The following is a 22,724-nucleotide window of genomic DNA, read 5'->3' as shown; positions in this document are numbered from 1 at the left end:
TCACCCCACCGCACCCCCCAGGCTCGTGAAAGACCATGTGGTCTTTCTAGTTTGGAGAACGGGAATTCTAGAAGAACGGCAGAAACGTATGTAGAAAATTCCTGAAATCCCTGGGTATCAGGAGACGATGACCCGAAAGAAACAGAAGATGTGGGGAGGGGGCAGGAGGTGGCCACGGGCGAAGATTCTGTGATGACACGATGTTTGGCTATTTGCTTATTTCTTGTGGCTTTTGCTCCCGACGAGAGGGTCGGGCTGTCACAGTGAAGCGTGTGGTGTCACCCTGCTTTCATCGTGGGGGCTCTGGGGGTTGTGTGGGCCCTGGGGGTGTGGGGGCTCTGGGGGTGTGGGGGGAGTAGGGGCCCCGGGGGGTGGGCCAGGGCTTTCACTGGCTTGAGGAAGGGAACTTGGGGATAGTGGCACCTGAACCAGAAAGAAGCAGCCAGAAACCAGGAAGGGGACTGCCTCGGGCTGAACGTTTGCACGCCCGCCAGCTTGGAGGTTCAAAGCTAACGCACCACATGATGGTGTAAGGAGTGGGGGCCCTGGGGAGGTGAGTCGTCCCGAGGGTGGAGCGCTCACCAACACGACTATGCCCTTGCTAGAAGATCCCCCACGTGAGGGACCTCCAGCTTCCAGGCTGTGAGAAATAGATGTGTGCTGTTTAAAAGTCGCTTTTTTTCTCAAATATTTATTTTGAGAGAAAGAGAGAGAGGGAGAGAGAGAGAGAATCCCAAGCAGGTTCCATGCTGTCAGCGCAGAGCCTGACCTAGGCCTCGAACCCAGAACCCACGAACCGTGAGATCATGACCTGAGCCGAGATCAAGAGTCCCGCGCTTAACCGACTGAGCCACTCAGACGCCCCTAAACATTTGCTGTTTAAGCCCCCTGGTTTGTATCGTTTGTTATGACAGACCGTGCTGAGATGGGGACGGAAAAATAGGAGGTGCTGAGGGGACAGTCAAGGAAGAGGAGACAAAGATTTAAAAAGCAGGTGGGGAGGGGACAGGCCTCAGAGGAAGAGGGGGGGGGGCTGGTCCCAGAACTGGGTTTGGGTGTTGTTTTCTGGTCTGACACAGTGAATTAATATGTTCCTTTCCTGGGCTGACATAACACGTTGTCACAAACTTGGTGGCTTGCAATAGCAGAAATGAATTCTCTTGTAGTTCCAGAGGCCTGAAGTTCAGAGTCAAGGTGTTGACAAGGCCATGCTCCCTCCAGAGTTCTAGGCGGCTCCTGCCTGCCTCTTCCAGTACCTGGTGGCCCCAGGAACTTCTTGGTTTGTGCAGCATCGCCCCAGTCTCTGTCCCTGCCTTCCTGTGGCCTGTCCCCCGTGTCCCCCTGTGTGTGTGTGGGGGGTCTCAGCTCTCCCCTTCTCGTCTAAGGACACCAAACACTGGATTTAGGGCTCACCCCTCGGCGAACATGATCTCATCTCCAGATCCTTAATTATATCCGCAAAAACCCTATTTCCAAATCAGGTCACATTCGCAGATGGGGGGACATTAGCACTTGGACATATCTCTTTGGGCACCACAGTTCAGCCCACGGCAATTATTTCCATCATTCTCACTTATATGCATGGTAGTCTCTAGTAGGAGATACTCTTAGGTGTATTGGACAAAATTTAAAGTTCTTTTTTGTTTTTCATTTTGTTTTGCGAAAAACAAAAAAAAAAGTGAAATGCATGGGTCCATAGAAGATATTAAAAATCTGGAGTATGACTGAGAAAAAAGAGAGCAATTGAAACCCTGAAAGTGAGTACAAATCTCTGATAGAAGTTTCCCTGTGATCTCACTGGATCCCGTGTGGGATGATGTCCAGCAACACATCGCAAGGAAACGCATACGATGGTGACATTTTCAGGAATCCCTGCGCTCGGCGAGTTTTCTAGTTGTATATTTGACTCAAATAAATGACTGTCCCAGCCGTTCATCGACTGAACGAACTCTGAACCCTGCAAGACACGGGTCAGATCCTGTGAGGGGAACCAACCGGAATGTGGCTGAATGTGTCCCGGGAGAGTTGACGATCTGATAGGAGAGGAGGACCTTGTCACTGGAGCCCACGCGGGACAGCCACGGGCATTTGGGGAAGCAGACCGCGCATCCCGTTGGGGAGATCCGCGAAGGGCTTCCTGGAGGGGGTGGCGTGGGGGCTGGGCTTTGCAGGAAGGAAGACTGAGCAGGCGGTCACGGGAGGCAGGCCATTCCAGGCGAAGGCAGAAACAGAGCCTCGAGCGAGAGGTGTCGCGGTGCGCCTGGGGGAACAGGGGTGGTTCGTTTTGGCTGGCGTTGGAGTCTGTGGGAGAACATAGCGGGGATGGAGTGTAGCGAGGTCAAGGGGGGGCCAGCTCATGGAGGGTGTCCAGGGCCACGCAAAGGAGTCTGTTGTGCAGACACATCCTTCTCAGGAGGGCAGTTTGAGGGTTTCCAGTTGGAGAGAGCGGGAGATAGTGGGAAAAAGCACCTCCGAAGGGAGCGTGCCTGCCCCCCAGGGTCCGAGGGCCTGCACGGCGGGAACCGTGCCAGCTCTGGGCAGGGCACGATTCGTGTAAGACTTAGAGGGTGGGGTGAGGCCAGAGGCCGAGTCCCCCTGGGGACGCTCCCGCCATCACCCAGCTACGAGCGAACGGGCACGGATGGAGGGGAATGGCCACGGGGAGAGAAAAGAGCAGAGCAGCTCCCTCTGAGATCTGATTTGTGAAGCGTGGGCTGAACTCCCGGCTCCAGGGGGGCCGGGTTGGGCGGATTTCGAGCTGGACGCTCACTCCTTGTTTAGGTTAAGACAACACGGGCAACGGGTCTCTCGGCCTCTCCTCCGACAGTGTCTCCCTTGATGAGTTGCTGATTCTGAGGGTGATTCTGATGGTGGTCGACACACAGGCTGAGGTAAGGCATGGACCCCTCCGCCCACCCGGGGCTGGGGTAGGGGTGAGGGTGGGGAGGGGATGGGAGGCCACACTGGGAGTCAGACGGCCCCGTGGACTGATGTGTGAGCTCAGCTTCCCTAAGACCTTGGACTTAGCCTTGCTCCCTCTCCTTCTCTCTCGATTCTCATTCAGCCCACCAGATGCCACCTTCTAGACGTCTTCCATCCTGAGGACATTGTGCTAAGTGAACTAGCAGTCACAAAAGGACAAATGTCACTTACAGGAGGTACTTGGAGCACCGCAAGAGACAGAGAGACAGAAAGCCACAGAGACAGAGAGACAGAAAGCCACAGAGACAGAATGGTGGGTGCCAGGGGCTGGGGGAGGGAAGCTGGGGACATCGTGTTCAACGAGTTCAGAGTTTCAGTTCAGGAAGATGGAATGTTCTGGAGACGGATGGTGGTGATGGTCGCACAACAGTGTGAATGTGCTTACGGCCTTGGAGCTGTACGCTTAAAAATGGCTAAGTTGGTAAATTTTAGGTTATGTGTGGTTTACCGCAATTAAAAAAATACGGACCGACATGTGGATGCTAAAAGGGCCCACAAGCATGGCCAGCCCTGACCACGTCCATGGTTACCAGCCTGGGCCAGGCTGCCTTTATCTCCCATGTGGACTGTTATAATGGCATCTGCCTGGTTTTTGCTTCTGCCCTGGCCACCGTCTTTCTATTCCAAACATCATCTGCTCAAAAACCTCTAAGCACCTCCTTCTGTCACTTGGGAGTGAAAGCCGAAGCCTCTACATGGCCCACACGGCCCCTGGTGGCCCTCTGAGGCCACCTCTGACTCTTCTCCCTCCCCTACAGTGACTTCTTGACTTTGCAGTTCCCCAGATGGGCCAAGCACACTCCTGCCCCAGGGCCTTTGTATCTGCCATTTCCTCTGCCGGAAGTACTCTTCCCCACAGCTGCATGGCTTAGCCCTTCACTTCCTTCACCTTTCTTCAGGTTTCAGCTCAAACGGCACCCTAGCAAGGAGCCTTCCCCGACTGCCCTGCCCCTTGTCTCCCCCACACCATCCATCTTCCTTGCCTTCACACCAATCAACCCCTGCCGTATTTGTTTATTCATTTATTCCCAGTTTGCTGCTCCCACTAAAATGTGAGTTCCAGGAGGGCAGGTCTTCTTCTGTTTGGTTTGCTGTTGTATTTCTAACACCCAGAACAGTGCCTTGCTTGTCTTCAGTGCTGAATAAATAATTATTTAAGGGATGAGTGGGTTGAGACTTCTCACTTCTTAGTGGATTAACCAGGGGAACACAAACCACTCCAGATATCTCCAGCAAGAAGAGATTTAATTCGAGGAATAAGGGTCTTGCAAAATCACCGGAAGGTGGGGGTGCAAAGGTAAGGGGAAACCATCATAGCCCTGGGAGGTTTCAGAACCCTCAGGGACCATTGCCAGGGTCACATCTGCTGCAGCACCAAGGCACAAATTCCCTGGGAAATGAGGCCCTAGCAAAAGTCCTGTCCGCCATGTTTGCCTCCTCCTGAAGCGGGAGCCACATCTTCTATGTGGCTTCTAGACAGCCACATCTATCTCTCCCATCTTCCTGATGTCACTTGAGTGCTCTCATTGGTACAGTCTAACCCGGAATCCTCCTGGTTGGTATTCTGGGAAGTGTAGTTCTCAGGCTTCCTCCTGGTTGGCATGCTGGGAAATGTAGTTCTCAGGCTTCCTCCTGGTTGGCATGCTGGGAAATGTAGTTCTCAGGCCTGCAGCGCCTGCCATGAAGGGGGAGTATTCAAGAGTCGGGAACAGGGCTGACATCCCATGGAAGGCAGAGAATGTCTCCCCTCTTTGTTCTTCCTGCTTTATTCCCTTTGATGAAAGAGTGATCTCACAGATCGGGGTCTGTCAGACTTTGTTGTCCCAGGTCCCATGTGGTAGGAATGTTCTGCCTCACATTTTCAGAAGGTAATGATTATGAGCTAGAGTTTACCGAGCTCTGTGTCAAGCACTGTACTAAGCCTCTCACAGAAATTACCCAATTTAGTGCTCGGGAGGTGAGAATTATTACCCACTCTCATTCTGTAGGTGAGGAAAGAGGCAATGGAGGCTGAGTAACTTGTCCAAGTTTGCCTAGCTAGAATTTGACGGCGGAGTTTGCGTTTTTAACCCTCAGATCCCACTGCCCTACACGAAACGTACATGCCAGTTCTGGAAAGTTCGGCCACGAGAAGGTGCAGAAGGAGGGAAGGGTTTCGCGAGTCTGGGTGAATTTGTCAATAACATAAAAACCAAGAGTACGTGCACGTCGTCCTCGGAAGCTTGAAAACACACTCCAGGAGTGGTTCTCAAGAAGCACGTCGGTGGGCTCCGGGAATCCCCCAGTAGCCACGCCCCTTGCTCACTGTCGCAAAGAAAGCGGAAGTAGAAGAAAACCAACTCGTGATTTGGCATTCGAATGCTTTCCTCGCCGTTTTAGCTCCCTTCGTGATGGTGAGCATGTCGTTCAGCCTTCTTGTGTTTTGGGCACCTCATCGGTGTAAATGGAGTAAGTATGTTAGGCTTCCCCAGTGAAGAATGAGGGGAGGGGGGTCGGACTCACTCACCATAAATTACTCTGAAAATCCAACTGTTGAAGAGTCCTGCTCCGTGCAGGCAGAGATCGCGCATTGGACTAGAGGATCACCGAGGTGTCGTTTACAATTCATCAGTGACGGGCTTGCAGAGGAAGACAGTCACACAGTCCGCTTGATTTTGCAGTCGTTATTTTTACGGTGAAAGCTTGCCTACACTTCCTTAACTTTAAATCCATCACTCTCCCTCTTAATCTCCTAGAACTTGATGTGTTCCTGTCTTTGTTCTCACCCCTGGAAATGGACTCCCTGACACCGGCCTTGTCTTACCGTGGTTATTTTTAGACTTTATACATATTCTAGCTGCTGCTGCAGCCTTCACTGCTACCCGATTTCTCCTAGATTCCTTAATTACTTGTGATCGGACACTACATTTGTCTTTGGGGCTAGAAGACGCTCAGAACAGAGCGCAGTGCTTGACGTGAAGTTTGAAGCGAGTTATTTCACAGGAAAAGGAAAGCACTCGAATACCGATATGGATTCATTTCCATCATCAACCTGCGTTATTAAGAGCCACACCCAGTGCTGTCCTGAATGTTAGGGATGTAAAGATTAAGGACATGGCCACTGACCTCGAAGAGCTCACAGTGGGTATCATGCACATAATTTTGAACACTTTCGTGCACATTTCAAATCTTAAGTTGGACCGTCTTAGCAACCACCGCATGCCTTAGCTTTGCACCGTGGCTATAGAACCCTAGGCTTACTAGGGACAAAGACAAATGGAAGCAGACGTGGGGACAGCTTCCACCCAGCGTTGTTATTATGCAGCTGGATGCTGGATGCTCGGTGATGAGGGATGGCAGGGGAGATAAGACGCAAGAGCGAAAGTTTATTATTAATTTGGAGCCAAATCTCTCTCATTCGTCTTGTAGGGAAAATTGCTTTCTGGTTGTCAAGCACTCCGAGTCTGGCATTCCAAGTCCACCCCCTTGGTGTCAGAAGTGTGATGCTTTGGCTTGCTCCGTGCTTTTTGTTTTCTCGCACTTCTGAGACCCCGCATCTTGACACATTCTTTCAGTTCCTTCAGGAGCTTTGGCAACACCTCTCCATGTAGCGCAGCTCAGCATTTCATTTGTTGCTGCAGATTCCTCCTTAAAGATTGTGCATGAGGATGACGGCTAAGGCGAGAGCCAACACTTGGTCCCGGGCCTCCCTCCCTGCCTGGGGCCCCGGGGAGGGGAGTCACGCATCACAGTTTGTGGCCTCAGGCCTCGGGTTGTGCTTTCAATCCACGCCCCCGGCCGTGTTCATCCGAGAGATGAGATTGTAAGATTTGCTACAGGAAAAGCTTTGCTGTAATAAATATCTGGCATCGCTAGTGGGATCTCTTCACCCACCAAGTAAGGGCAACTCTCCAAAGGCCATCTTGTACCCCAGGCACGGCTTCTGTTCTGTGAAACCTGGGTGTTCGCTGTTCCTCCTCCTTCTGAACCTCCTTCTCACTGGAGGGAGTTTTTCTTTCTCTTTCTATGCATTTTTGGTCCTGAGCCAGTATGGAGGCCAGTTGACCCAAAGCTACACAGGGTTTCTTCCACTCGGAATAACAGCCTCTGTTTTTTGTTACTGCTTCTTTAGCTGCCTGTGACTCAGTCTTCAGGGGAAGGGGTCTCACCCACAGGACCTAGCGCACAATAGGCATTTAATGGTCGTCAGTTTTATTCGTGTGCTCTGGGAAGCCCTGCCCCTGACATTGCACCCGGCTGCCTGCTATCGAGCGGAGAGTCAGATCAGCCAACAGGCCGTGGGCCGGGATTTCTCTGGGTGCATCCTCATTCTCCCGGGACTTGGTTTCCTCATTCTTGATGTGGGAGTGAGAAGGCTGCCTCCCTCACAGGTGGCTGCAAGGAATTATAAACCAATAAAGTGATTGCTTGGCATATGGCTGAATGTCAAGGGCAATATAAATGCTTAATCTCATTTATTCAGTAGTAGTTGGGCGGCCACGTGAATGTTGCTGTGGAAACCATAACTCCTGAATTCCCTGATACTTGTCGATGTTGTTGTTTTTAAATGAGGCTTTAAATTTAAATCCTGTGACTTAAATATATGTATTAGAAAAGTAACAAGAAGGATCATGCTTGATCTCAATCACAGCCTTTTTATAAGAAACAGTGTGAGCGGCCGTGGTCTCCCCCACCCAGGAGCATCTGTCCTCCGGTTATTCTCACCGGATCTCTCTTTTTGTTCAAGGTCATGGCTCTATTCATTCATGCATCCACGCACCCACGCACCAACCCATCCATCCACCCACCCACCCCCACCCACACACCCACCCATCTACCTCTTCACATCCCCACCCCCAGCCCCACCCCCCCACACCCAGCCATTCACCCACCCATCCACCCACCCACCTATGCCCCCTCCCACATACCAACCCCTCTATCCATCTACCCACCCATCCATCCACCCACCCACCCGCCCATCTATCCATCCATCTACCCACCCACCCACTCATACACTCCCCCCTACCAACATCCCCCCCACCCATACACCTACCCATCCCTTCACCCACCCACCCACCTTCCCGTCTATCCATCCACCCACCCACCCACCCACCCACTCTCTGAGCATCAGTCAGCATACCAACCCACCCGTCCATCCACTGATCCATTCATCCAGAAACACTGCATTGCCAGCTCATGAGTTAGAAATGGGACCAAGCGTGAATGACTCAGAACCAGTGGTTTCACAGCGAAGCCGCAGCCCGGAGAGAATGTCTGGGGCGGCGGGAACACGCGATGCCAGAATGTGTGCAGCCGACGCGAACAAAGGCAGAGGCCACAACAAAAGGAGTGGTTGCTGATGTGAGAGCGGAGGCTTCAGCAGTTCAGAGCAGGACCAGGGGCTCCTCCCGATGGTGCCCCGGGCTCAGGCAGCACCCGGCTGGGAGATGCCCACGGAAGGTGCGCTGGTTGGAAACATTGGTCCTGAGTTGAAGCCCTCATTGGAGGAACTCCGGGAATCCCACCCCTCCCGTTTGCTCTCCTCTGAAAACAGGGTCTTCACCTGGCTACCCCCCTCCACCGAGGTCTTTGAAGCTCTTGCCTGAGCCGTGTGTGCCTTTCGGCCCCTTGCCTCCTCGTGGCTGGCTGATGGCTCCCAGTGACTCCTGGTTGCTCCCATGGCTGAGCGGACAGCCCGCTCCTCCTTGCCCTGGCGGTTCCACGCCGAGATCCTTCTGTCATCACTTTTTTTTTAAGGCACCCGTTCCCAGTTTGGTTTCCGAGTCCTCAGTTCCCACCAGCAGTCAGCCAGTATCGTCTGGAAGCACCCGTTCCCAGTTTGGTTTCCGAGTCCTCAGTTCCCACCAGCAGTCAGCCAGTATCGTCTGGAAGCACCCGTTCCCAGTTTGGTTTCCGAGTCCTCAGTTCCCACCAGCAGTCAGCCAGTATCGCCTGGTGCCCTCCCCGTTGGGGACCCCTGTTGGGGTCCGCTCTGGTTGATGTGACGATGCCCGCCGTGCCGGGGTTCCTGAAGTGGCACACAGGTGAACCTTCTTCCCGGGGATTCTAGTTCAGAGGGTCGTTGTGGCCGTATCCCTTCAAAATCAAACACACCCCCCTCCTCCCATGTGCCTTGGGTTGAAAACACTATTCCCACGTGGTTCTTGTCCCACTCACAGGTCTGCAAGCCAGCCTCGACACCTCCTCCTTCCCCCACAGGCCTCCACGTCTCCACGTCGAGCTGGCTGAGTGTTGATGCTCCAGAACAGATTCCTCGTTCCCACTCCATTTTGCCTTTCCTGCCACTTTTTGTTTATTTTTTAATTTTCCTTAATGTGTATTTATTATTGAGAGACAGAGAGAGACAGAGCATGAGCATGGGAGGGGCAGAGAGAGAGGGAGACACAGAATCCAAAGCAGGCCCCAGGCTCTGAGCTGTCAGCACAGAGCCCGACGCGGGGCTCGAACTCACAAACCGCGAGATCGTGACCTGAGCCGAAGTCGGACACTCGACCGACTGAGCCATCCAGGTGTCCCTCCTGCCGCTTTTTAAAAACAGCTTTCTTGAGATACATTTTACGCATAAGAAAAGTCACCCTGCTCGCATGCACCCTTGTGTTTTTGTTTTCGTAGACGTGCTGGCGGCCGACATCATAAGGCAATTTCCAACAGCCTGTGAGCTCCCTCGGGCCAGCTAATCCCTGCCCCTCCCTGAGCCCCAGCAACCGCTGACCTGCTTTCTGTCTCCACTGTTTGCCTTTTCTGAGCATTTCCTATGAATACAATCCTACAGTGGTGTGGTCTCTCGGGTGCTTTCTTCCACTCAGCCCAAGGCTTGTGAGGTGCATCTAGGGGCCAGACTGCGTCAGAACTGCTGGTATTGTTACCGCTCCGTGTTATTCCGTCGTATGGAGATAGCACGTTCCGTGCAACTGACCGTAGACGTTTGGTGGTTTCCGCTTTGGGGCTATGACGAATGATGCTGCTGTGAACTTTCGTGTGCAAGTTTTTGTGCAGACATATTTTTTTTTTCTTCTCTTGGGTCGATACTTAGGAGTAAGAAATATGGGTAGGACAGGAATTTGATATTGAACTTTTTGAGAAATTGCCAGACTGTTTTCCAAAGTGGGCACACCGTTTTACGTTTCCACCAGCAATGCACGGGAGTTCCCATTTGTCCATATCCTCAACGATAGTAGTTACTGTGTCCTTTTTCATTTCATTATAGCTGTTCCAGTGGCACCTCATTATGGCTTTTCATTACCATTTCCATGATGACTAATGGTGTGGACCATTATTTCGTGTGCTTATTAGCTATTTGTGCACTTTACAAAAAATTTTTTTTAATGTTTATTTTTGAGAGAGAGAGAGAGAGGGAGACAGAGTGTGAGCAGGGGAGGGGCAGAGAGGGAGGGAGACACAGAATCCGAAGCAGGCTCCGGGCTCCGAGCTGTCAGCACAGAGCCCGACGCGGGGCTCGAACTCACGAACCGCGAGATCATGACCTGAGCCGAAGCCAGACGCTTAATTGAGCCACCCAGGCGCCCCTATGAAGGCATTTTTAGTGGCTGCATGGTACGCCATGGTCTGATGACAGCGTAAGGTATTAAACCCATCCCCTACAGATGCATGTGTAGGTTATGTCTCTTCCTTCATAATTATAAACAGTGATTCATGGGATGCCGTGATCCCTGTGATAAATGGTGGCATGGTCCGTGGTCATCACATCTGGTGCCCAGTGTCAGCGGGCTGAGCACTCATTGTCTGATCCTCCTCTCTGACTTTAGTAACTGGCCTTTTTCCACCCCCATCCTGAATGCAAAATGAAAATAAACGATAAAACATCTATCACTCCAGTCCCACAAATTCACACCCTTTCTCTGTCTCGGCCCTTATCCACTTCGGACTGAAATCACACTTGGAATTTAGCCCCAAGGATGAAATGATCAGCTATTGAAGTGATCGTCTGAGAGCAGAGAACCTTCTTCCTTAGCTTGCAGGGTAACCACGCTCCTCTGACACTGTCATAGTGGCCAAGCAGGCCCGTGAAAGTTACCAGCTTGCTGATGACTCCTTGGCAGCGCACACGTGATCATATGGCCCCCGGGACACCAGTAGATCAAATGCAAATATTGTTTGCATATTCATCAAGAGACCACATGGACAGTGCAAGCTGCTTCAGTTTATCTTTCAAGGAGAAACTCAGCTGCCTCTGGCACGTGCACGGCCCTGGCTCTACGGGCATGTCTGTGCCTGAACCGAGATGGAAGTTATGTCGAAAGAAAAATATCAAAGAGGAGTGGACTCTGTTACCTGTCGCCCTCTGCTTAGCATTTAGAAGTTGCCAGCCTGATTGTGTTTTTCTTTTTCTCTTTTTTTTTTTTTCAACGTTTTTTATTTATTTTTGGGACAGAGAGAGACAGAGCATGAACGGGGGAGGGTCAGAGAGAGAGGGAGACACAGAATCGGAAACAGGCTCCAGGCTCTGAGCCATCAGCCCAGAGCCCGACGCGGGGCTCGAACTCACGGACCGCGAGATCGTGACCTGGCTGAAGTCGGACGCTTAACCGACTGCGCCACCCAGGCGCCCCTTTTTCTCTTTTTTAATTTTTTAAAACATTTACTTATTTTTGCAAGACAGAGAGAGACAGAGCATGAGCAGGGGAGGGGCAGAGAGAGAGGGAGACACAGAATCCGAAGCAGGCTCCAGGCTCTGAGGTGTCAGCACAGAGCCTGATACGGGGCTCGAACTCACGAACTGTGAGATCATGACCTGAGCTGAAGTTGGACGCTCAACTGACTGAGCCACCCAGGCGCCCCAACAAAGAGCCTATTTAAAGGCACAGGAGAGTGGCCAGAAGTAGGCAGCCACCAGTGGGGAGTCAAGGGTTCAGTACCTGAAAGAAAGGTTCTATGGGTCTGGCCCAGTCTGCTGGCCACAGTGGCCATATCACTCCAGGAGAAAGCCAGTCTTGCTGGTGTGAGGCCTGGCCTGGTGGAGTTAAGGGCTGTTGCTAGAAAGGGAGAAGGAAAATCTTGGAAAGGAGAGAGGCAGCCCTAAAACCTGCAATTTCCCCAAGTCCTTAGCTTGTGAATTCTCTATACATGGGCGAACTATCCAGGGGAAAACAGCATCTGGAAGCTGAAAGGATTGATTTCACCGTAGGGGAGCAGATCTTGGAACGTAAGTCCCAAGTTAGAGGGTCTGGCAAACACTTTGGGCTTTTTACAGAAACCCCAGAAGCACCACACTTAAATTTTTTTTTAATGTTTATTTATATTAGAGAGAGAGAGAGAGAGAGGACAGGGGAGGGACAGAGAGAGGGAGACACAGAAGCCGAAGCAGGCCCCAGGCTCTGAGCGGTCAGCACAGAGCCCGGTGAGGGGCTCGAACTCACGAACTGTGAGACCATGACCTGAGCTGAAGTTGGATGCTTAACGGACTGAGCCCCCCAGGTGCCCCAGAAGCGCCACACTTTAGAGGTAAGGAACAAGTCTCAGGACCAAGGAACTTTTCTTAGCTATCAGGGCATAACCGACATAGAACCAGTCTAACAAAACATAAAGCCAGGTTGCTACAAGTTTAAGGCGATCCATCACTAGAGGAACTGCCTGCTGCTTGAACAAAATCAATACTCTCCAAAGGAAAAGAACAGAATCTAGCATTTTTACGATGTGATGTTCACCATATTTGGCATGCAGTTAAAATTTACTGGATATTGGATACGAAAAGAAACAGGAAGATGTGGTTCGGAGTCAAGAGAAAAACCAGTCGATAGAAACTGACCCCCCAAATGAGCCAGATGTTGGAATCAGCCGACGAGAAACTTGAAGCTGCTATTCGAACTGTGTTCAAGGATTTGAAAGAAAAAGAAGCAGATAAATGGAAATTATATTACGTATGTATGTAGGTATTACAAAGTACAATATGTGAAAGGAAGAATTTACTGGACAGCCTTAACAGAGAGTGCTTAAGCAGAAGCAATCGGTGCAATTAATACAGGATGGACAAAAATTTCAGATTGGAGAATTGACGGGTAAGGGCAGCATTAATAAACAGAACCTTAGGAACTTATGAGACAGTTCAACTAGTGCAATGATACACATGTAATTGGAGTCCGGAAGGAGAGGAAAGAGAGAATGGGGCAGAGAGTAAGTTATAAATAATGGCTGAAATTACCCCAGATTTGGTGAAAAACTTCTACATCAACTTATAGGTCCTAGCAATTCAGCAAAGCTTAACCAGGATAAGTACAGAGAGAGCCACATGTAGGAGCATCATCGCCAAATTGTTGAAAATCAGTGGTAAAGAGAAAATGTCCAGAGCATCCATAGGAAAAGGACATATTACATACAGGGGAAATTCCTATAGAATTACCGCTGATCTCCAGTCAGAAGCAAAAAAGGCTTGAAAGCAATGAACAACATCTTTAAAGGACTGCAAACAAACAAACAACAACAAAAACACAAAAAAGTTATCAACCAAGAATTCTATGTCCAGTTAAACTATTCTTCAAACACGAAACATGAAAAAACGACATTTTTGGATAAGCAGAAGCCGAGAGAACTTGTCACCAGGAGACTCTCAATACAAGAAATGCTAAAGGAAGTTCTTTAGTCTTAAGGGAAATGATCCAGTTGAAAAGTTGGCTGTGCAGGAAAAAAATGAAGAGTCCCAGAAATGGTAAAACTGGGTAAGTAGAAAAAAAATTGAGTTTCACCAAAAAATTAGAGGTTGTTTAAAATAAAATTGAGGGGCGCCTGGGTGGCACAGTCGGTTAAGCGTCCGACTTCAGCCAGGTCACGATCTCGCGGTCCGTGGGTTCGAGCCCCGCGTCAGGCTCTGGGCTGATGGCTCAGAGCCTGGAGCCTATTTCTGATTCTGTGTCTCCCTCTCTCTCTGCCCCTCCCCCGTTCATGCTCTGTCTCTCTCTGTCCCAAAAATAAATAAACGTTGAAAAAAAATTTTTTTAAATAAAATTGATAAGATTATATTGCGGGTTTTATAATGTATGTAGATATAGAATACTGTAAACCCTTGGTGTGCGAGCATAATTCATTCCAGAAACATGCTTGTAATCCAAAGCACTTGTATATCAAAGTGAATTTTAAGAACCATTGGCTCATCTGTGATCATGTGACGTTGAGCATCACATATTACTCATATTGCAAGACATCGCTCATTTATTAAGTTAAAATTTATTAGAAATGTTTGCTGATCTTGAAGAACACTCACGGAACAAGTTACTCGCAATCCAAGGTTTTAGTGTATCTCAAAACAGCACAAAAGAGGGAGGTAAAATGGAATTTACTCTTGCAAATATCTTCCATATTAAGTAGAGTGGCACGATGTTAACTGTCAGTGCCCCGTGATAAATTAAAGATTCACACTACAATCATTAGAGCTAAAAAAAAAAAAAAAGGCCAAGAGACAGATGAAAGTGGAATGCTAAAAAATATTCAATTAACAAAGAGAAGGCAGGAGAGGCAGAGGAATGAAAAACAGAGTACAGACCCGTACCCAACAACATGACGCTCAAAAACTTTTACGCAAAGACAAAAGCCAAATACAAAAGAGTAAATATCGCCTGGATTCTATGAACACAAAGTTCAAGATCAGGCAAAGCTAATCTACGGTGATGGCAATCAGAGCCGTGCCTGTGTATGAGGGGTGGGAACGGCCTGGGGAGAGGCAGGGGAGAACTTTGTGGAGTAACAGGAGTTCATACCTTGATCGAGGTGGTGGCTTCTCTGGGAGTATATATTTACCAAAGTTCCCAGAATCGTACACTTAAGATTTGTGTATGATTTCAAGAAGATTTCACTGTACGTAAAGGTTACTTACATCCCTTTTTTAAAGCCTGGAACCAAACTCTCCTGCCGGGGCCTCCCGTTGTCAACTGTGATCAACAGAGGGCGCTCTGAGCTCACCAAACACGCTTTGGGGACCCGGCTACTTGGGGATGCAAATCAGACCAGCTCTGGTCTCCTCCGTCTTCAAGGTGGATCTCGCAGCTCCCCAACAGTTCTGCCTCGACACCCCACCTCCCCAGCACCCCCACCCCCCGCCACCGCGGCCTCACGGGCTGCTCCATTTCACCTGGCCGCACGCTGCTGTTCCACTGGTGGCGCAGCGCGTAGCTAGCTAATGGCGATGCCGTTTCCCGCGGCACCTCCGCGGAATACAGATGTGCCTGGGAGCTGGCGTGTGCCGCCTGGAGGCGTACCTGCCCCCCTAAGGTCCTCTCTCGATGTGATCGCTTTTAAATTGGAAGCAGGAACGTAATGGAAACTTCCACACGGTTCTCGACATCTTCATTTTGACCTTCTTACCTCGCTTTGGTGGCTGTGAAATCTTCCCACGCCAGGGCTGGGGCGGGAGGGGGCGGGTGGGTGGATGGCAGCGGGAGCGAGGCACAGAAGGAATTTTCCCCCAGGAAGGCGGGAGGGGCGTTGCACCCCAGAAGGTTGTCTTCCTTGCCCCCCCTCCCTATCTCAGAAGGAAGCCAGCGACTGGAAAGCCCCAAACGTCCTTTGCGCCCTCGCCCACCCCCAGGCCGGTGTCTCTGGGCGCGGAGATGCCATTACACCTCACGTGATCCCCGCACTGGGCCGGTCCCTCTCGAGGCGTCTCGCGGGGTGTTAATTAAAGGTCACAACAAAACAGACCTGCCGGCTCACCGGGAGAAATGTCCTCTCGGGAAATGAAAAATGACACCCTGGAGCAGCCACGTGTGGAGCCTGGCATACGCCGGTTTCCTGCGCTCCCGCGCGCTGCGCCGGGGGCCGCGGGGGATCGGACAGGGGGCGGTGGCTGGGTGCTCCCGGGGCTCCGCGGGCCCCAGACGCGGGCGGCAAAGGAAGGAGGGGTGCCGAGGGGACCGAGCGGGGCGCGGCGCGGCGAGGCCAGCCCGCACACACACCCCCCCCCTTCCAGGCCCGCGAGGCTCGCGCTGCGCGTGTGCACCGCGGCGAATCCCTCAGTTTCCCCTGCCCTGCGGCGGCCGGCCAGATCCGGGCTCACCTGGGCGGGCCCCGGGCGGCTCCTCACGTCGCAGATTGGGGCGCGCGCGGGCGGAGGTGGGGGGACAAGCCCCCCCCCCCTCCTGGGTCGTCCGGCTGCTGTTGGGAGGGTGCCCCCGGGCCGGCCGGGGGTCGGTAGGGCAATCCCAGAAAAGGTTTGCAGGGCAGGTCTAGGAGAACAAAGGGCGGGGGGGGGGGGGAGTGGGGAGGAGGACCCGGCATGTTTGCGGACTTGTTTGTGACTCAGTCCCTTTTACACGGCGTTTCAAAGGCAGAACTGCAAGCCTCGCCAGGAAGAGAAAGAACTTGGGGGCGGGGAGGCTCGGCGCATTTCGGTCCAGCCCTCTCGCTCGGCGCTGCCCCTGCGCGCCGGGCTCGCGCGGCGGCGCTTCCTTAAGGGCCCCCGGCCGCGGGCCGCTCTCCAGTAACTTCCCCGCGAGGGGCGAGATTTACGACCCCCGCCCCCCGGCGCGCACCGTCAGGCGGGCGCGCCGCCACATAAAATGGATCCCGGCCGGCGCGGCGGCGGCAGCCAGGCGGCGGGCTCGCGGGCGGCGGGGCGGCCGTTCCCGAGGCTCCGCGCTGCGCCCGGGCGCACACGCGCGCGCTGACCGCGGCGGCGCCCGGGCCACGCCGCGCCGCCTCTCCCAGCCCTCGCGCAACTGTCAGGCCGAGCGGGGCCGGCGGATATTGGCTCCGCGACGCGCCGAGGCTCCTCCCCGAGTCTGGATCTTTATATTTTGGGAGAATTTCTTTGAACTCAGTTACCGAGCTCCGGGAAGGAGACAAGTTCCCACAGCCGGCGCGCCCCGCGGAGGCGCGGCGCGGCGGGGCTCACCCGCCTTCCCCGCGGCGGCGGGTGCCTGATCGCTTCCCACCTCGCTTCCCTCGTGGAGGAAAACGGACTCCCTTGGCTGGGGAGAAATGCCAGGGATCTGGATGTGACCGTGAAAAGAGAACGTGTGACTGGAGGAGGCAGAAGAGGAGGAGGAAAAGCATTATTGGAAGAGAAGAATAAACCAGCCACTCCAACCCGTTCTGCAAATTAGTGCTATTACTTCTGGGGTCCATTGCTTTGATTCTTTCCTTCCCCCCACCCCAAATTAAGGAACCTTGACTTGAGGGCCAAGAGCCAGCCCCCCCCGACAACTGGGGGGGTACCCTTCTGGGTCGGAAGACCTTTTGGATGTAGTGTTGGTGGAACATTTAGACACTCTCTTCTGGAAAGGCCACCATGAATTCGGTAGCGGGGAATAAAGAGAGGCTTGCGGTCTCCACCAGGGGCAAGAAATACGGGGTAAGTTGCGACGGCTACGATGCGGAGGCGCGTTAGCAGAGCCCCCTCGGCCGGGGTCCCCCTTAACCGGCGCCGTGCGGCCGCGCAGGGCGGCCCCTAGCTCTCCTGCTGCTGCAGAGGCGCCTCCGCCAGGCTGTGCGTGCGCGGAGGCGGGCCCGCCGGCGAGGACGCCCGCACACTAGCCTCACCCTCGGAATTTTGTCTTCCCGTTCCTTTCCATCCCCGCACCCCTAACTTTTGCGGCATTCGTGCACTTCTAGGCAGAGTTAAGCCGAATGTGTGTGTGTGTGTGGGGGGGGGGGGGTTGTCCATGAATCCTCAGCCATTCCTCGGGATCATTTCCCTGGAGCCGGGAGAACCTTCCGTTTACCTCCAGGATCCGGAGGGCTGTACCCGGAATGAATAAAAATCCAGAAGCCCCCCACCCCCACCCGCCCCGGGCGTAGCGTCTTCCAGGAACTTGAACGTGGGTTCTTTGGGGATGGGTGTCGGGTTCGAAAGCGCGGGGGTGCCGACTGTATGGGTTCCCCCCGCAGAAACCATGGAAAGCCCCCGAGCGAGCCCTCTCCAGCCGAGCGGAGGAGGAGTCCGCCGGCGCCCGGGAACCCGCGCAGGGGCACCTGGGGTGGGGGGGACCCACTTAAGGACGATTCACCGGGCAGATGGAGGCAGATTCGGCCGCAGGGCTCGGAGCGGTCTCGGACGCACTCGGCCGGGCCCTCGGGGGCGCGCGGATCTCCGGGCCGGCGCGCGCGGGGCAGGGCGGGGGGAGGTCGCCCCCAGCCCGGCCCGACCCCACCCCACCCCGGGGACGCGGGAGCCCGCCGCCCTGCGGCCCCTGACTCTGCACGTCTCCCCCGCAGGTGAATGAAGTGTGCTCGCCCACCAAGCCCGCGGCGCCCTTCTCCCCCGAGAGCTGGTACCGGAAAGCATACGAGGAGTCGCGCGCCGGGAACCGGCCCACCCCCGAGGGCGCGGGTTCGGCGCTCGGCTCGTCGGGGACCCCGTCCCCCGGCTCGGGCACCTCGTCCCCGAGCTCCTTCACAGGCTCCCCGGGCCCCGCCTCCCCGGGCATTGGCACCAGCTCGCCGGGCTCCCTGGGCGGCTCGCCGGGCTTCGGCACGGGCTCCCCGGGCTCGGGCAGCGGCGGCGGCTCCTCCCCCGGCTCGGACCGCGGCGTCTGGTGCGAGAACTGCAACGCCCGCCTGGTGGAGCTGAAGAGGCAGGCGTTGAAGCTGCTGCTCCCGGGGCCCTTCCCGGGCAAGGTGAGCCCGCGCGGGGGCAGGCGGGAGGGCGGCCCCGGGGCCGGGAGGCCGGGCGGACCGCGGTGGGGGCGGGGGGACACCCCACGCCTCTCCCTCGCCAGGGCGTCCGCGGGGCACTGAGCCGGGAGGGGCGCCCGCGGTTTGAGGCCTCTCGCTCCACTGGGTATGCCCCGGGTTACGGGTCCTGCAGCCCTCCGCTCGAGTCCCCTCGCCGTGCTCCCCGAACCCGCCGGGACCTCGGGGCGCCTTCGCCAGAGACCCTGTTCCCGCGTGCCGCCAAGCCTGGTGACGCCGGGTGCGGGGGGAGGGGAGGACAGCCGACCCCGGCTCCTGGGGGGGTTTCCTCTCTGCAGTCCTCCCCCCACTCTCTCCGGCTCATCGGATCCCTCCCTCCCCCCGCCACCCGTGACCCTCACCAAAAGCCCGCGGGAGTGGTAAAAGCAAGCCGGTATTTAGGGGTCGGCGTTCCCCACTGTTGATCGTGGGCCCCTAGTTCCCAGGATCACAGAAACAGAAACACACCCTCGAAGGCCAGCTTTTGCCCCCTTGCTGTCCGCGAGTCGGCCCGAGGAAGGTGAAGGGGCGGGGGCGCCTGGGAACCCGGCCGCCTCCAGGCCCGCCCCTGCCGCGAGCACGTTGTCCCCTCCATGGCAACGCCGCGGCGTGGTGCGCGCGGGAGCCCCCGGAGTGCAACACAATGCAATTGTGTTTGCACTGTTGGGTCCAAGTACTATCAAATGATAATATTTACTCTTCCGCTTCAAAGAGTTTTTATCAGTGGTTGGAGAGCACTGTCGAGAAAACAGTGACTAGCTGTGGGGATTTCTGACACTGCCCAGTGGCGTTCTCTGATGTGTATTTCTGGGACTTTGGAAACGAACTACCGTGATTTCGAGTGGTGGAAGTTTAGCGGCAACTCCATCTGCCTGCCTCATTGGTTTCATACGCAAGGGTTAAGTTAAGCAAATACCCACAGAAGTTGTAAAATTTTACATGTGGAAAATTACCACCAAGAGAATTGGGTTTATGAATCCCGCATTCATCTCAAGAATAATTAACCTGTGGATTGTTGTCAGTATGCCTTTTTTTTTTTTTTTTTTTTTTGTATCTTGGTAATAAATCTGGCCAGGCACCCTGCGAACAAATCTCAGGAAATCTGAAAGCGGATTTTATACTTGCATTCTGTATGCTCCAATTTAACACTACTTGGTCACTCACAGGTTTATTTATTTGCTCTTTTGATCATTTATCAATAGTCCCTGATTTCCTGCCACATTCAAGGCACTGTGTTAGCAAGGCCCTGAATAACAGGTACCTACAGCCCTTGTCCACATGGAGTTTGCGTTCTAACGGATGATACATTCAACCACGAAATGCACAATTCAGAATTTATTCCCATTTGCGGTAAGTGCCGCAAAGGAAGAGGGTGGGGCGCTGTGAGATGGTCCAACCAGACTAGACCATCTGATGCATTTTGAAAAACCTCGGTTCTCCAAGGTATCATCCTATATTTGGCAATCCTAGTAAGTTACAGTCTACCGAAGTATTCTAGAACATTCTTGAGGACCTGTTCTTACAATAGTTGTTTGTGGTGTTGTTTGAGTGCTCCTGTGTGCAAAGGTAAATCCAAATAGACCCTTTCTATAAATATGGAGGAAGGGAAGGAAATCAGTAGGGAGGAGAAACATGTTGAAGTTCAAATGTATCCGTCACGTTTTGTGGAGTCATGTGACAAAGTCGAGTTTTGGTTTTATTGAGGCACCTGGAAAATTCATTCCCAGGGTTACCAGAGGCAGTTCGATATATTTGTCAATTTTATTTACCTGATGAAATGAAAGTGATCCTGGGGAACTGATCATTGGATTTCCTGAATCTCAGTGCTCTGTGCCACCTTACGGTGACCCAGGCATGTCTGAGGAAGAGCGGTCGATCACGGGGAGAGTCACACAGGATCACTGTAAGGCACACATCAATATCATACAATGCCACCGTTGCCTGGAGTTTCGTATGTGACATAGTGCGGTGAAACATGACGTTTGGTACAGGGGGTGTGCAAGACTTAGCCAGAAACCACAGCGATCTGGATTGCCTTATTTTTTTTAATTTTTTAAAATCTTTATTTGAGAGAGACAGAGAAAAAGTGCGAGCGGGGTTGGAACAGAGGGAGAGGGAGACACATTCTGAAGCAGGCTCCAGGTGTGGGGCTGGAACTCAGGAACCGTGAGATCATGACCTGAGCCGAAGTCGGACGCTCAACCGACTGAGCCACCCAGGCGCCCCTGGACTGCTTCATTGTTAATCATGAGGTATAGGGCCTCAACTTGTTGGCCTAAATGATAAATTTAGTTCTATTTTTCTTTTTTAATAAGCATTGGTACCCTCATAGGAGGTACAATTTCCATTGTGCTGTTTAAGTTGCAATGTTTTAAGTAGCCCTCAGGTACCAAAAGAGCTAAGTTTCATTGCACCAAGAGATGTCATCGTGACTCCAACATGCAATTTGCCCTGGAGAGTAAGAGTCTAGAAGATAAAGGCATGTTTTTGAGGGATAATTAGCAAAAATCATCATGGTAATTAAGTTGCTTAGCTGTATTTGGAAAATATTTTCTTGATAAGAATACTAAACTCTACTAAGTGGTATTAAAAGTCTCCTCAGTGGCTGTTTAAAAATCAGAGGGAGAAGAGCACATTCAGGAATCTTACTGTTTTAGGACGGATTTGGATTTAGTTCTTTCTCCACCACTGATTCATCTCGTGACATCGAGTAAATCCGTTGGTGTCTGTGTTTTATTTTATTAAAAAAATGTTTTTATATGTTTGTTTATTGTTGAGAGACCGAGAGAGACAGAGCATTGGCATGGGAGGGCAAGTGAGAGGGGGAGACACAGAATCCGAAGCAGGCTCCAGGCTCCGGGCCATCGGCACAGAACCCGATGATGCGGGCCTCGAACTCACAAACCGTGAGATCATGACCTGAGCCGAAGTCGGACGCTCAACCGACTGAGCCACCTAGGCGCCCCCATTTTTGTCCGTATTTTAAACTTTCCTTGGAGAAAGACGTGAGGGTTGATGATTGTCACTCAGCCAAGATACCGTTAGATTCAGGGTTGACATATTTAGGGATTTTCGCACGAAACATTTTCCACTTTCGTTTGCTGGTTTCGTGAGTACATTCTCTAAATATCCTCCAGCTGGGTGGGTTCTCACCCTGTGCCCACTGGTAGGTAGCAAGCCCTACTGAATCCCCCCAGTTTTGTGCCCAGGACAGTTGGTTAAGGAGGGGAGGTAAGGTGCCGGTGAGCCCAACAGGGGTGTCTGGCTGGCCCCACGAGTTCGACAGTGGCTCTGGTGGCCTGAGGAGTGACCACCGTATTCTGAGTATTCTTAGGAGTCACGTGGCCACAGGGGAACAAGGCTCCGTGGCACCAGGTACCGCGATCTGGAGATTTCTAGCTCAGGTAACTGGGTGGGTGGGGTTGGTGTTCACCGAGGCAGGAACAGGAGGAGGGGCCGATTCGGGTGGAGCTCAAAGAGAGCGGTGATAACGGGTTTGGTTTTCCATGCACCGAGTTTGAGGTTTCTGGAAAGAGACAGAGTAGAGGCCGGTGTAGGACTGAAGGGGACTCTGGCGTGTAGAAACGGCAACCGGGAGCTCCAGCCACCGTTCGCGACGCTCTGGGTTTGTCCTTTCAAATAACAACTTACCTGGCTGAGCAAAGATTTGTGCCCGGTGACAGACCGTAAAACATTTGGATTGACTTTTATTACTTCAGTCAGTAAAAAAAAAAAAAAAAAAAAAAAGTACTTCCTGGGTTTATATCATGTCTTTTCCAGGGCTGGGAAGCAGAAGTGGTCCGATAAAACAGAGCGTAGATGTGCAAAGCTACAGATTTGTTGGGATTGTCAGTAAAAACAGTCCTTTTGCGCGTCGTAGTGTTCCAGTGAGCAAATATAAAGCCATTTCGTATCTACTGTCTTTCCTGTTTTACACACAGCCGAGGCACCAAGCAGAAATAGGGGCCAAGGAATGAATCTCCCATTTTGGGGCTATCCGAGATCGTTCTGATAACGGAGACAGAACTTTTGAATTGACAGTGGAAACCCTAAGAAACATCAGCCCCAAAGAATTCCCTGGAGTAAGCAGAAATGTTCCAGGTTGGCAAAAGGGTATCAGACAT

At 52.8% G+C, this 22,724-nt stretch overlaps 1 protein-coding gene and 1 long non-coding RNA gene across 2 annotated transcripts in view; both read left to right on the top strand.

The window, feature by feature from the left end:
* The first annotated feature begins 2,533 nt into the window (after positions 1–2,533).
* Positions 2,534–4,144, top strand: LOC122475960. The gene is made up of 2 exons (XR_006295345.1): positions 2,534–2,891; positions 3,065–4,144. It is a non-coding gene; the product is annotated as an uncharacterized LOC122475960 (long non-coding RNA).
* Positions 4,145–16,326: 12,182 nt separating this feature from the next.
* KIF26B (kinesin family member 26B) overlaps positions 16,327–22,724 on the top strand; it is a 472,500-nt gene continuing 466,102 nt past the window's right edge. Inside the window, exons 1-2 of the mRNA XM_043569394.1 lie at positions 16,327–17,281; positions 18,145–18,546. Coding sequence (XP_043425329.1) covers positions 17,219–17,281; positions 18,145–18,546 — 465 coding nt within the window. The 5' untranslated portion in view covers positions 16,327–17,218. The remainder of the gene's footprint in view (positions 17,282–18,144; positions 18,547–22,724) is intronic.

This window comes from Prionailurus bengalensis, chromosome E4 (assembly GCF_016509475.1).
Source record: "Prionailurus bengalensis isolate Pbe53 chromosome E4, Fcat_Pben_1.1_paternal_pri, whole genome shotgun sequence".
Classification (NCBI taxonomy): Eukaryota; Metazoa; Chordata; class Mammalia; order Carnivora; family Felidae; genus Prionailurus; species Prionailurus bengalensis.
This window is presented reverse-complemented; position numbering and strand designations above follow the sequence as displayed.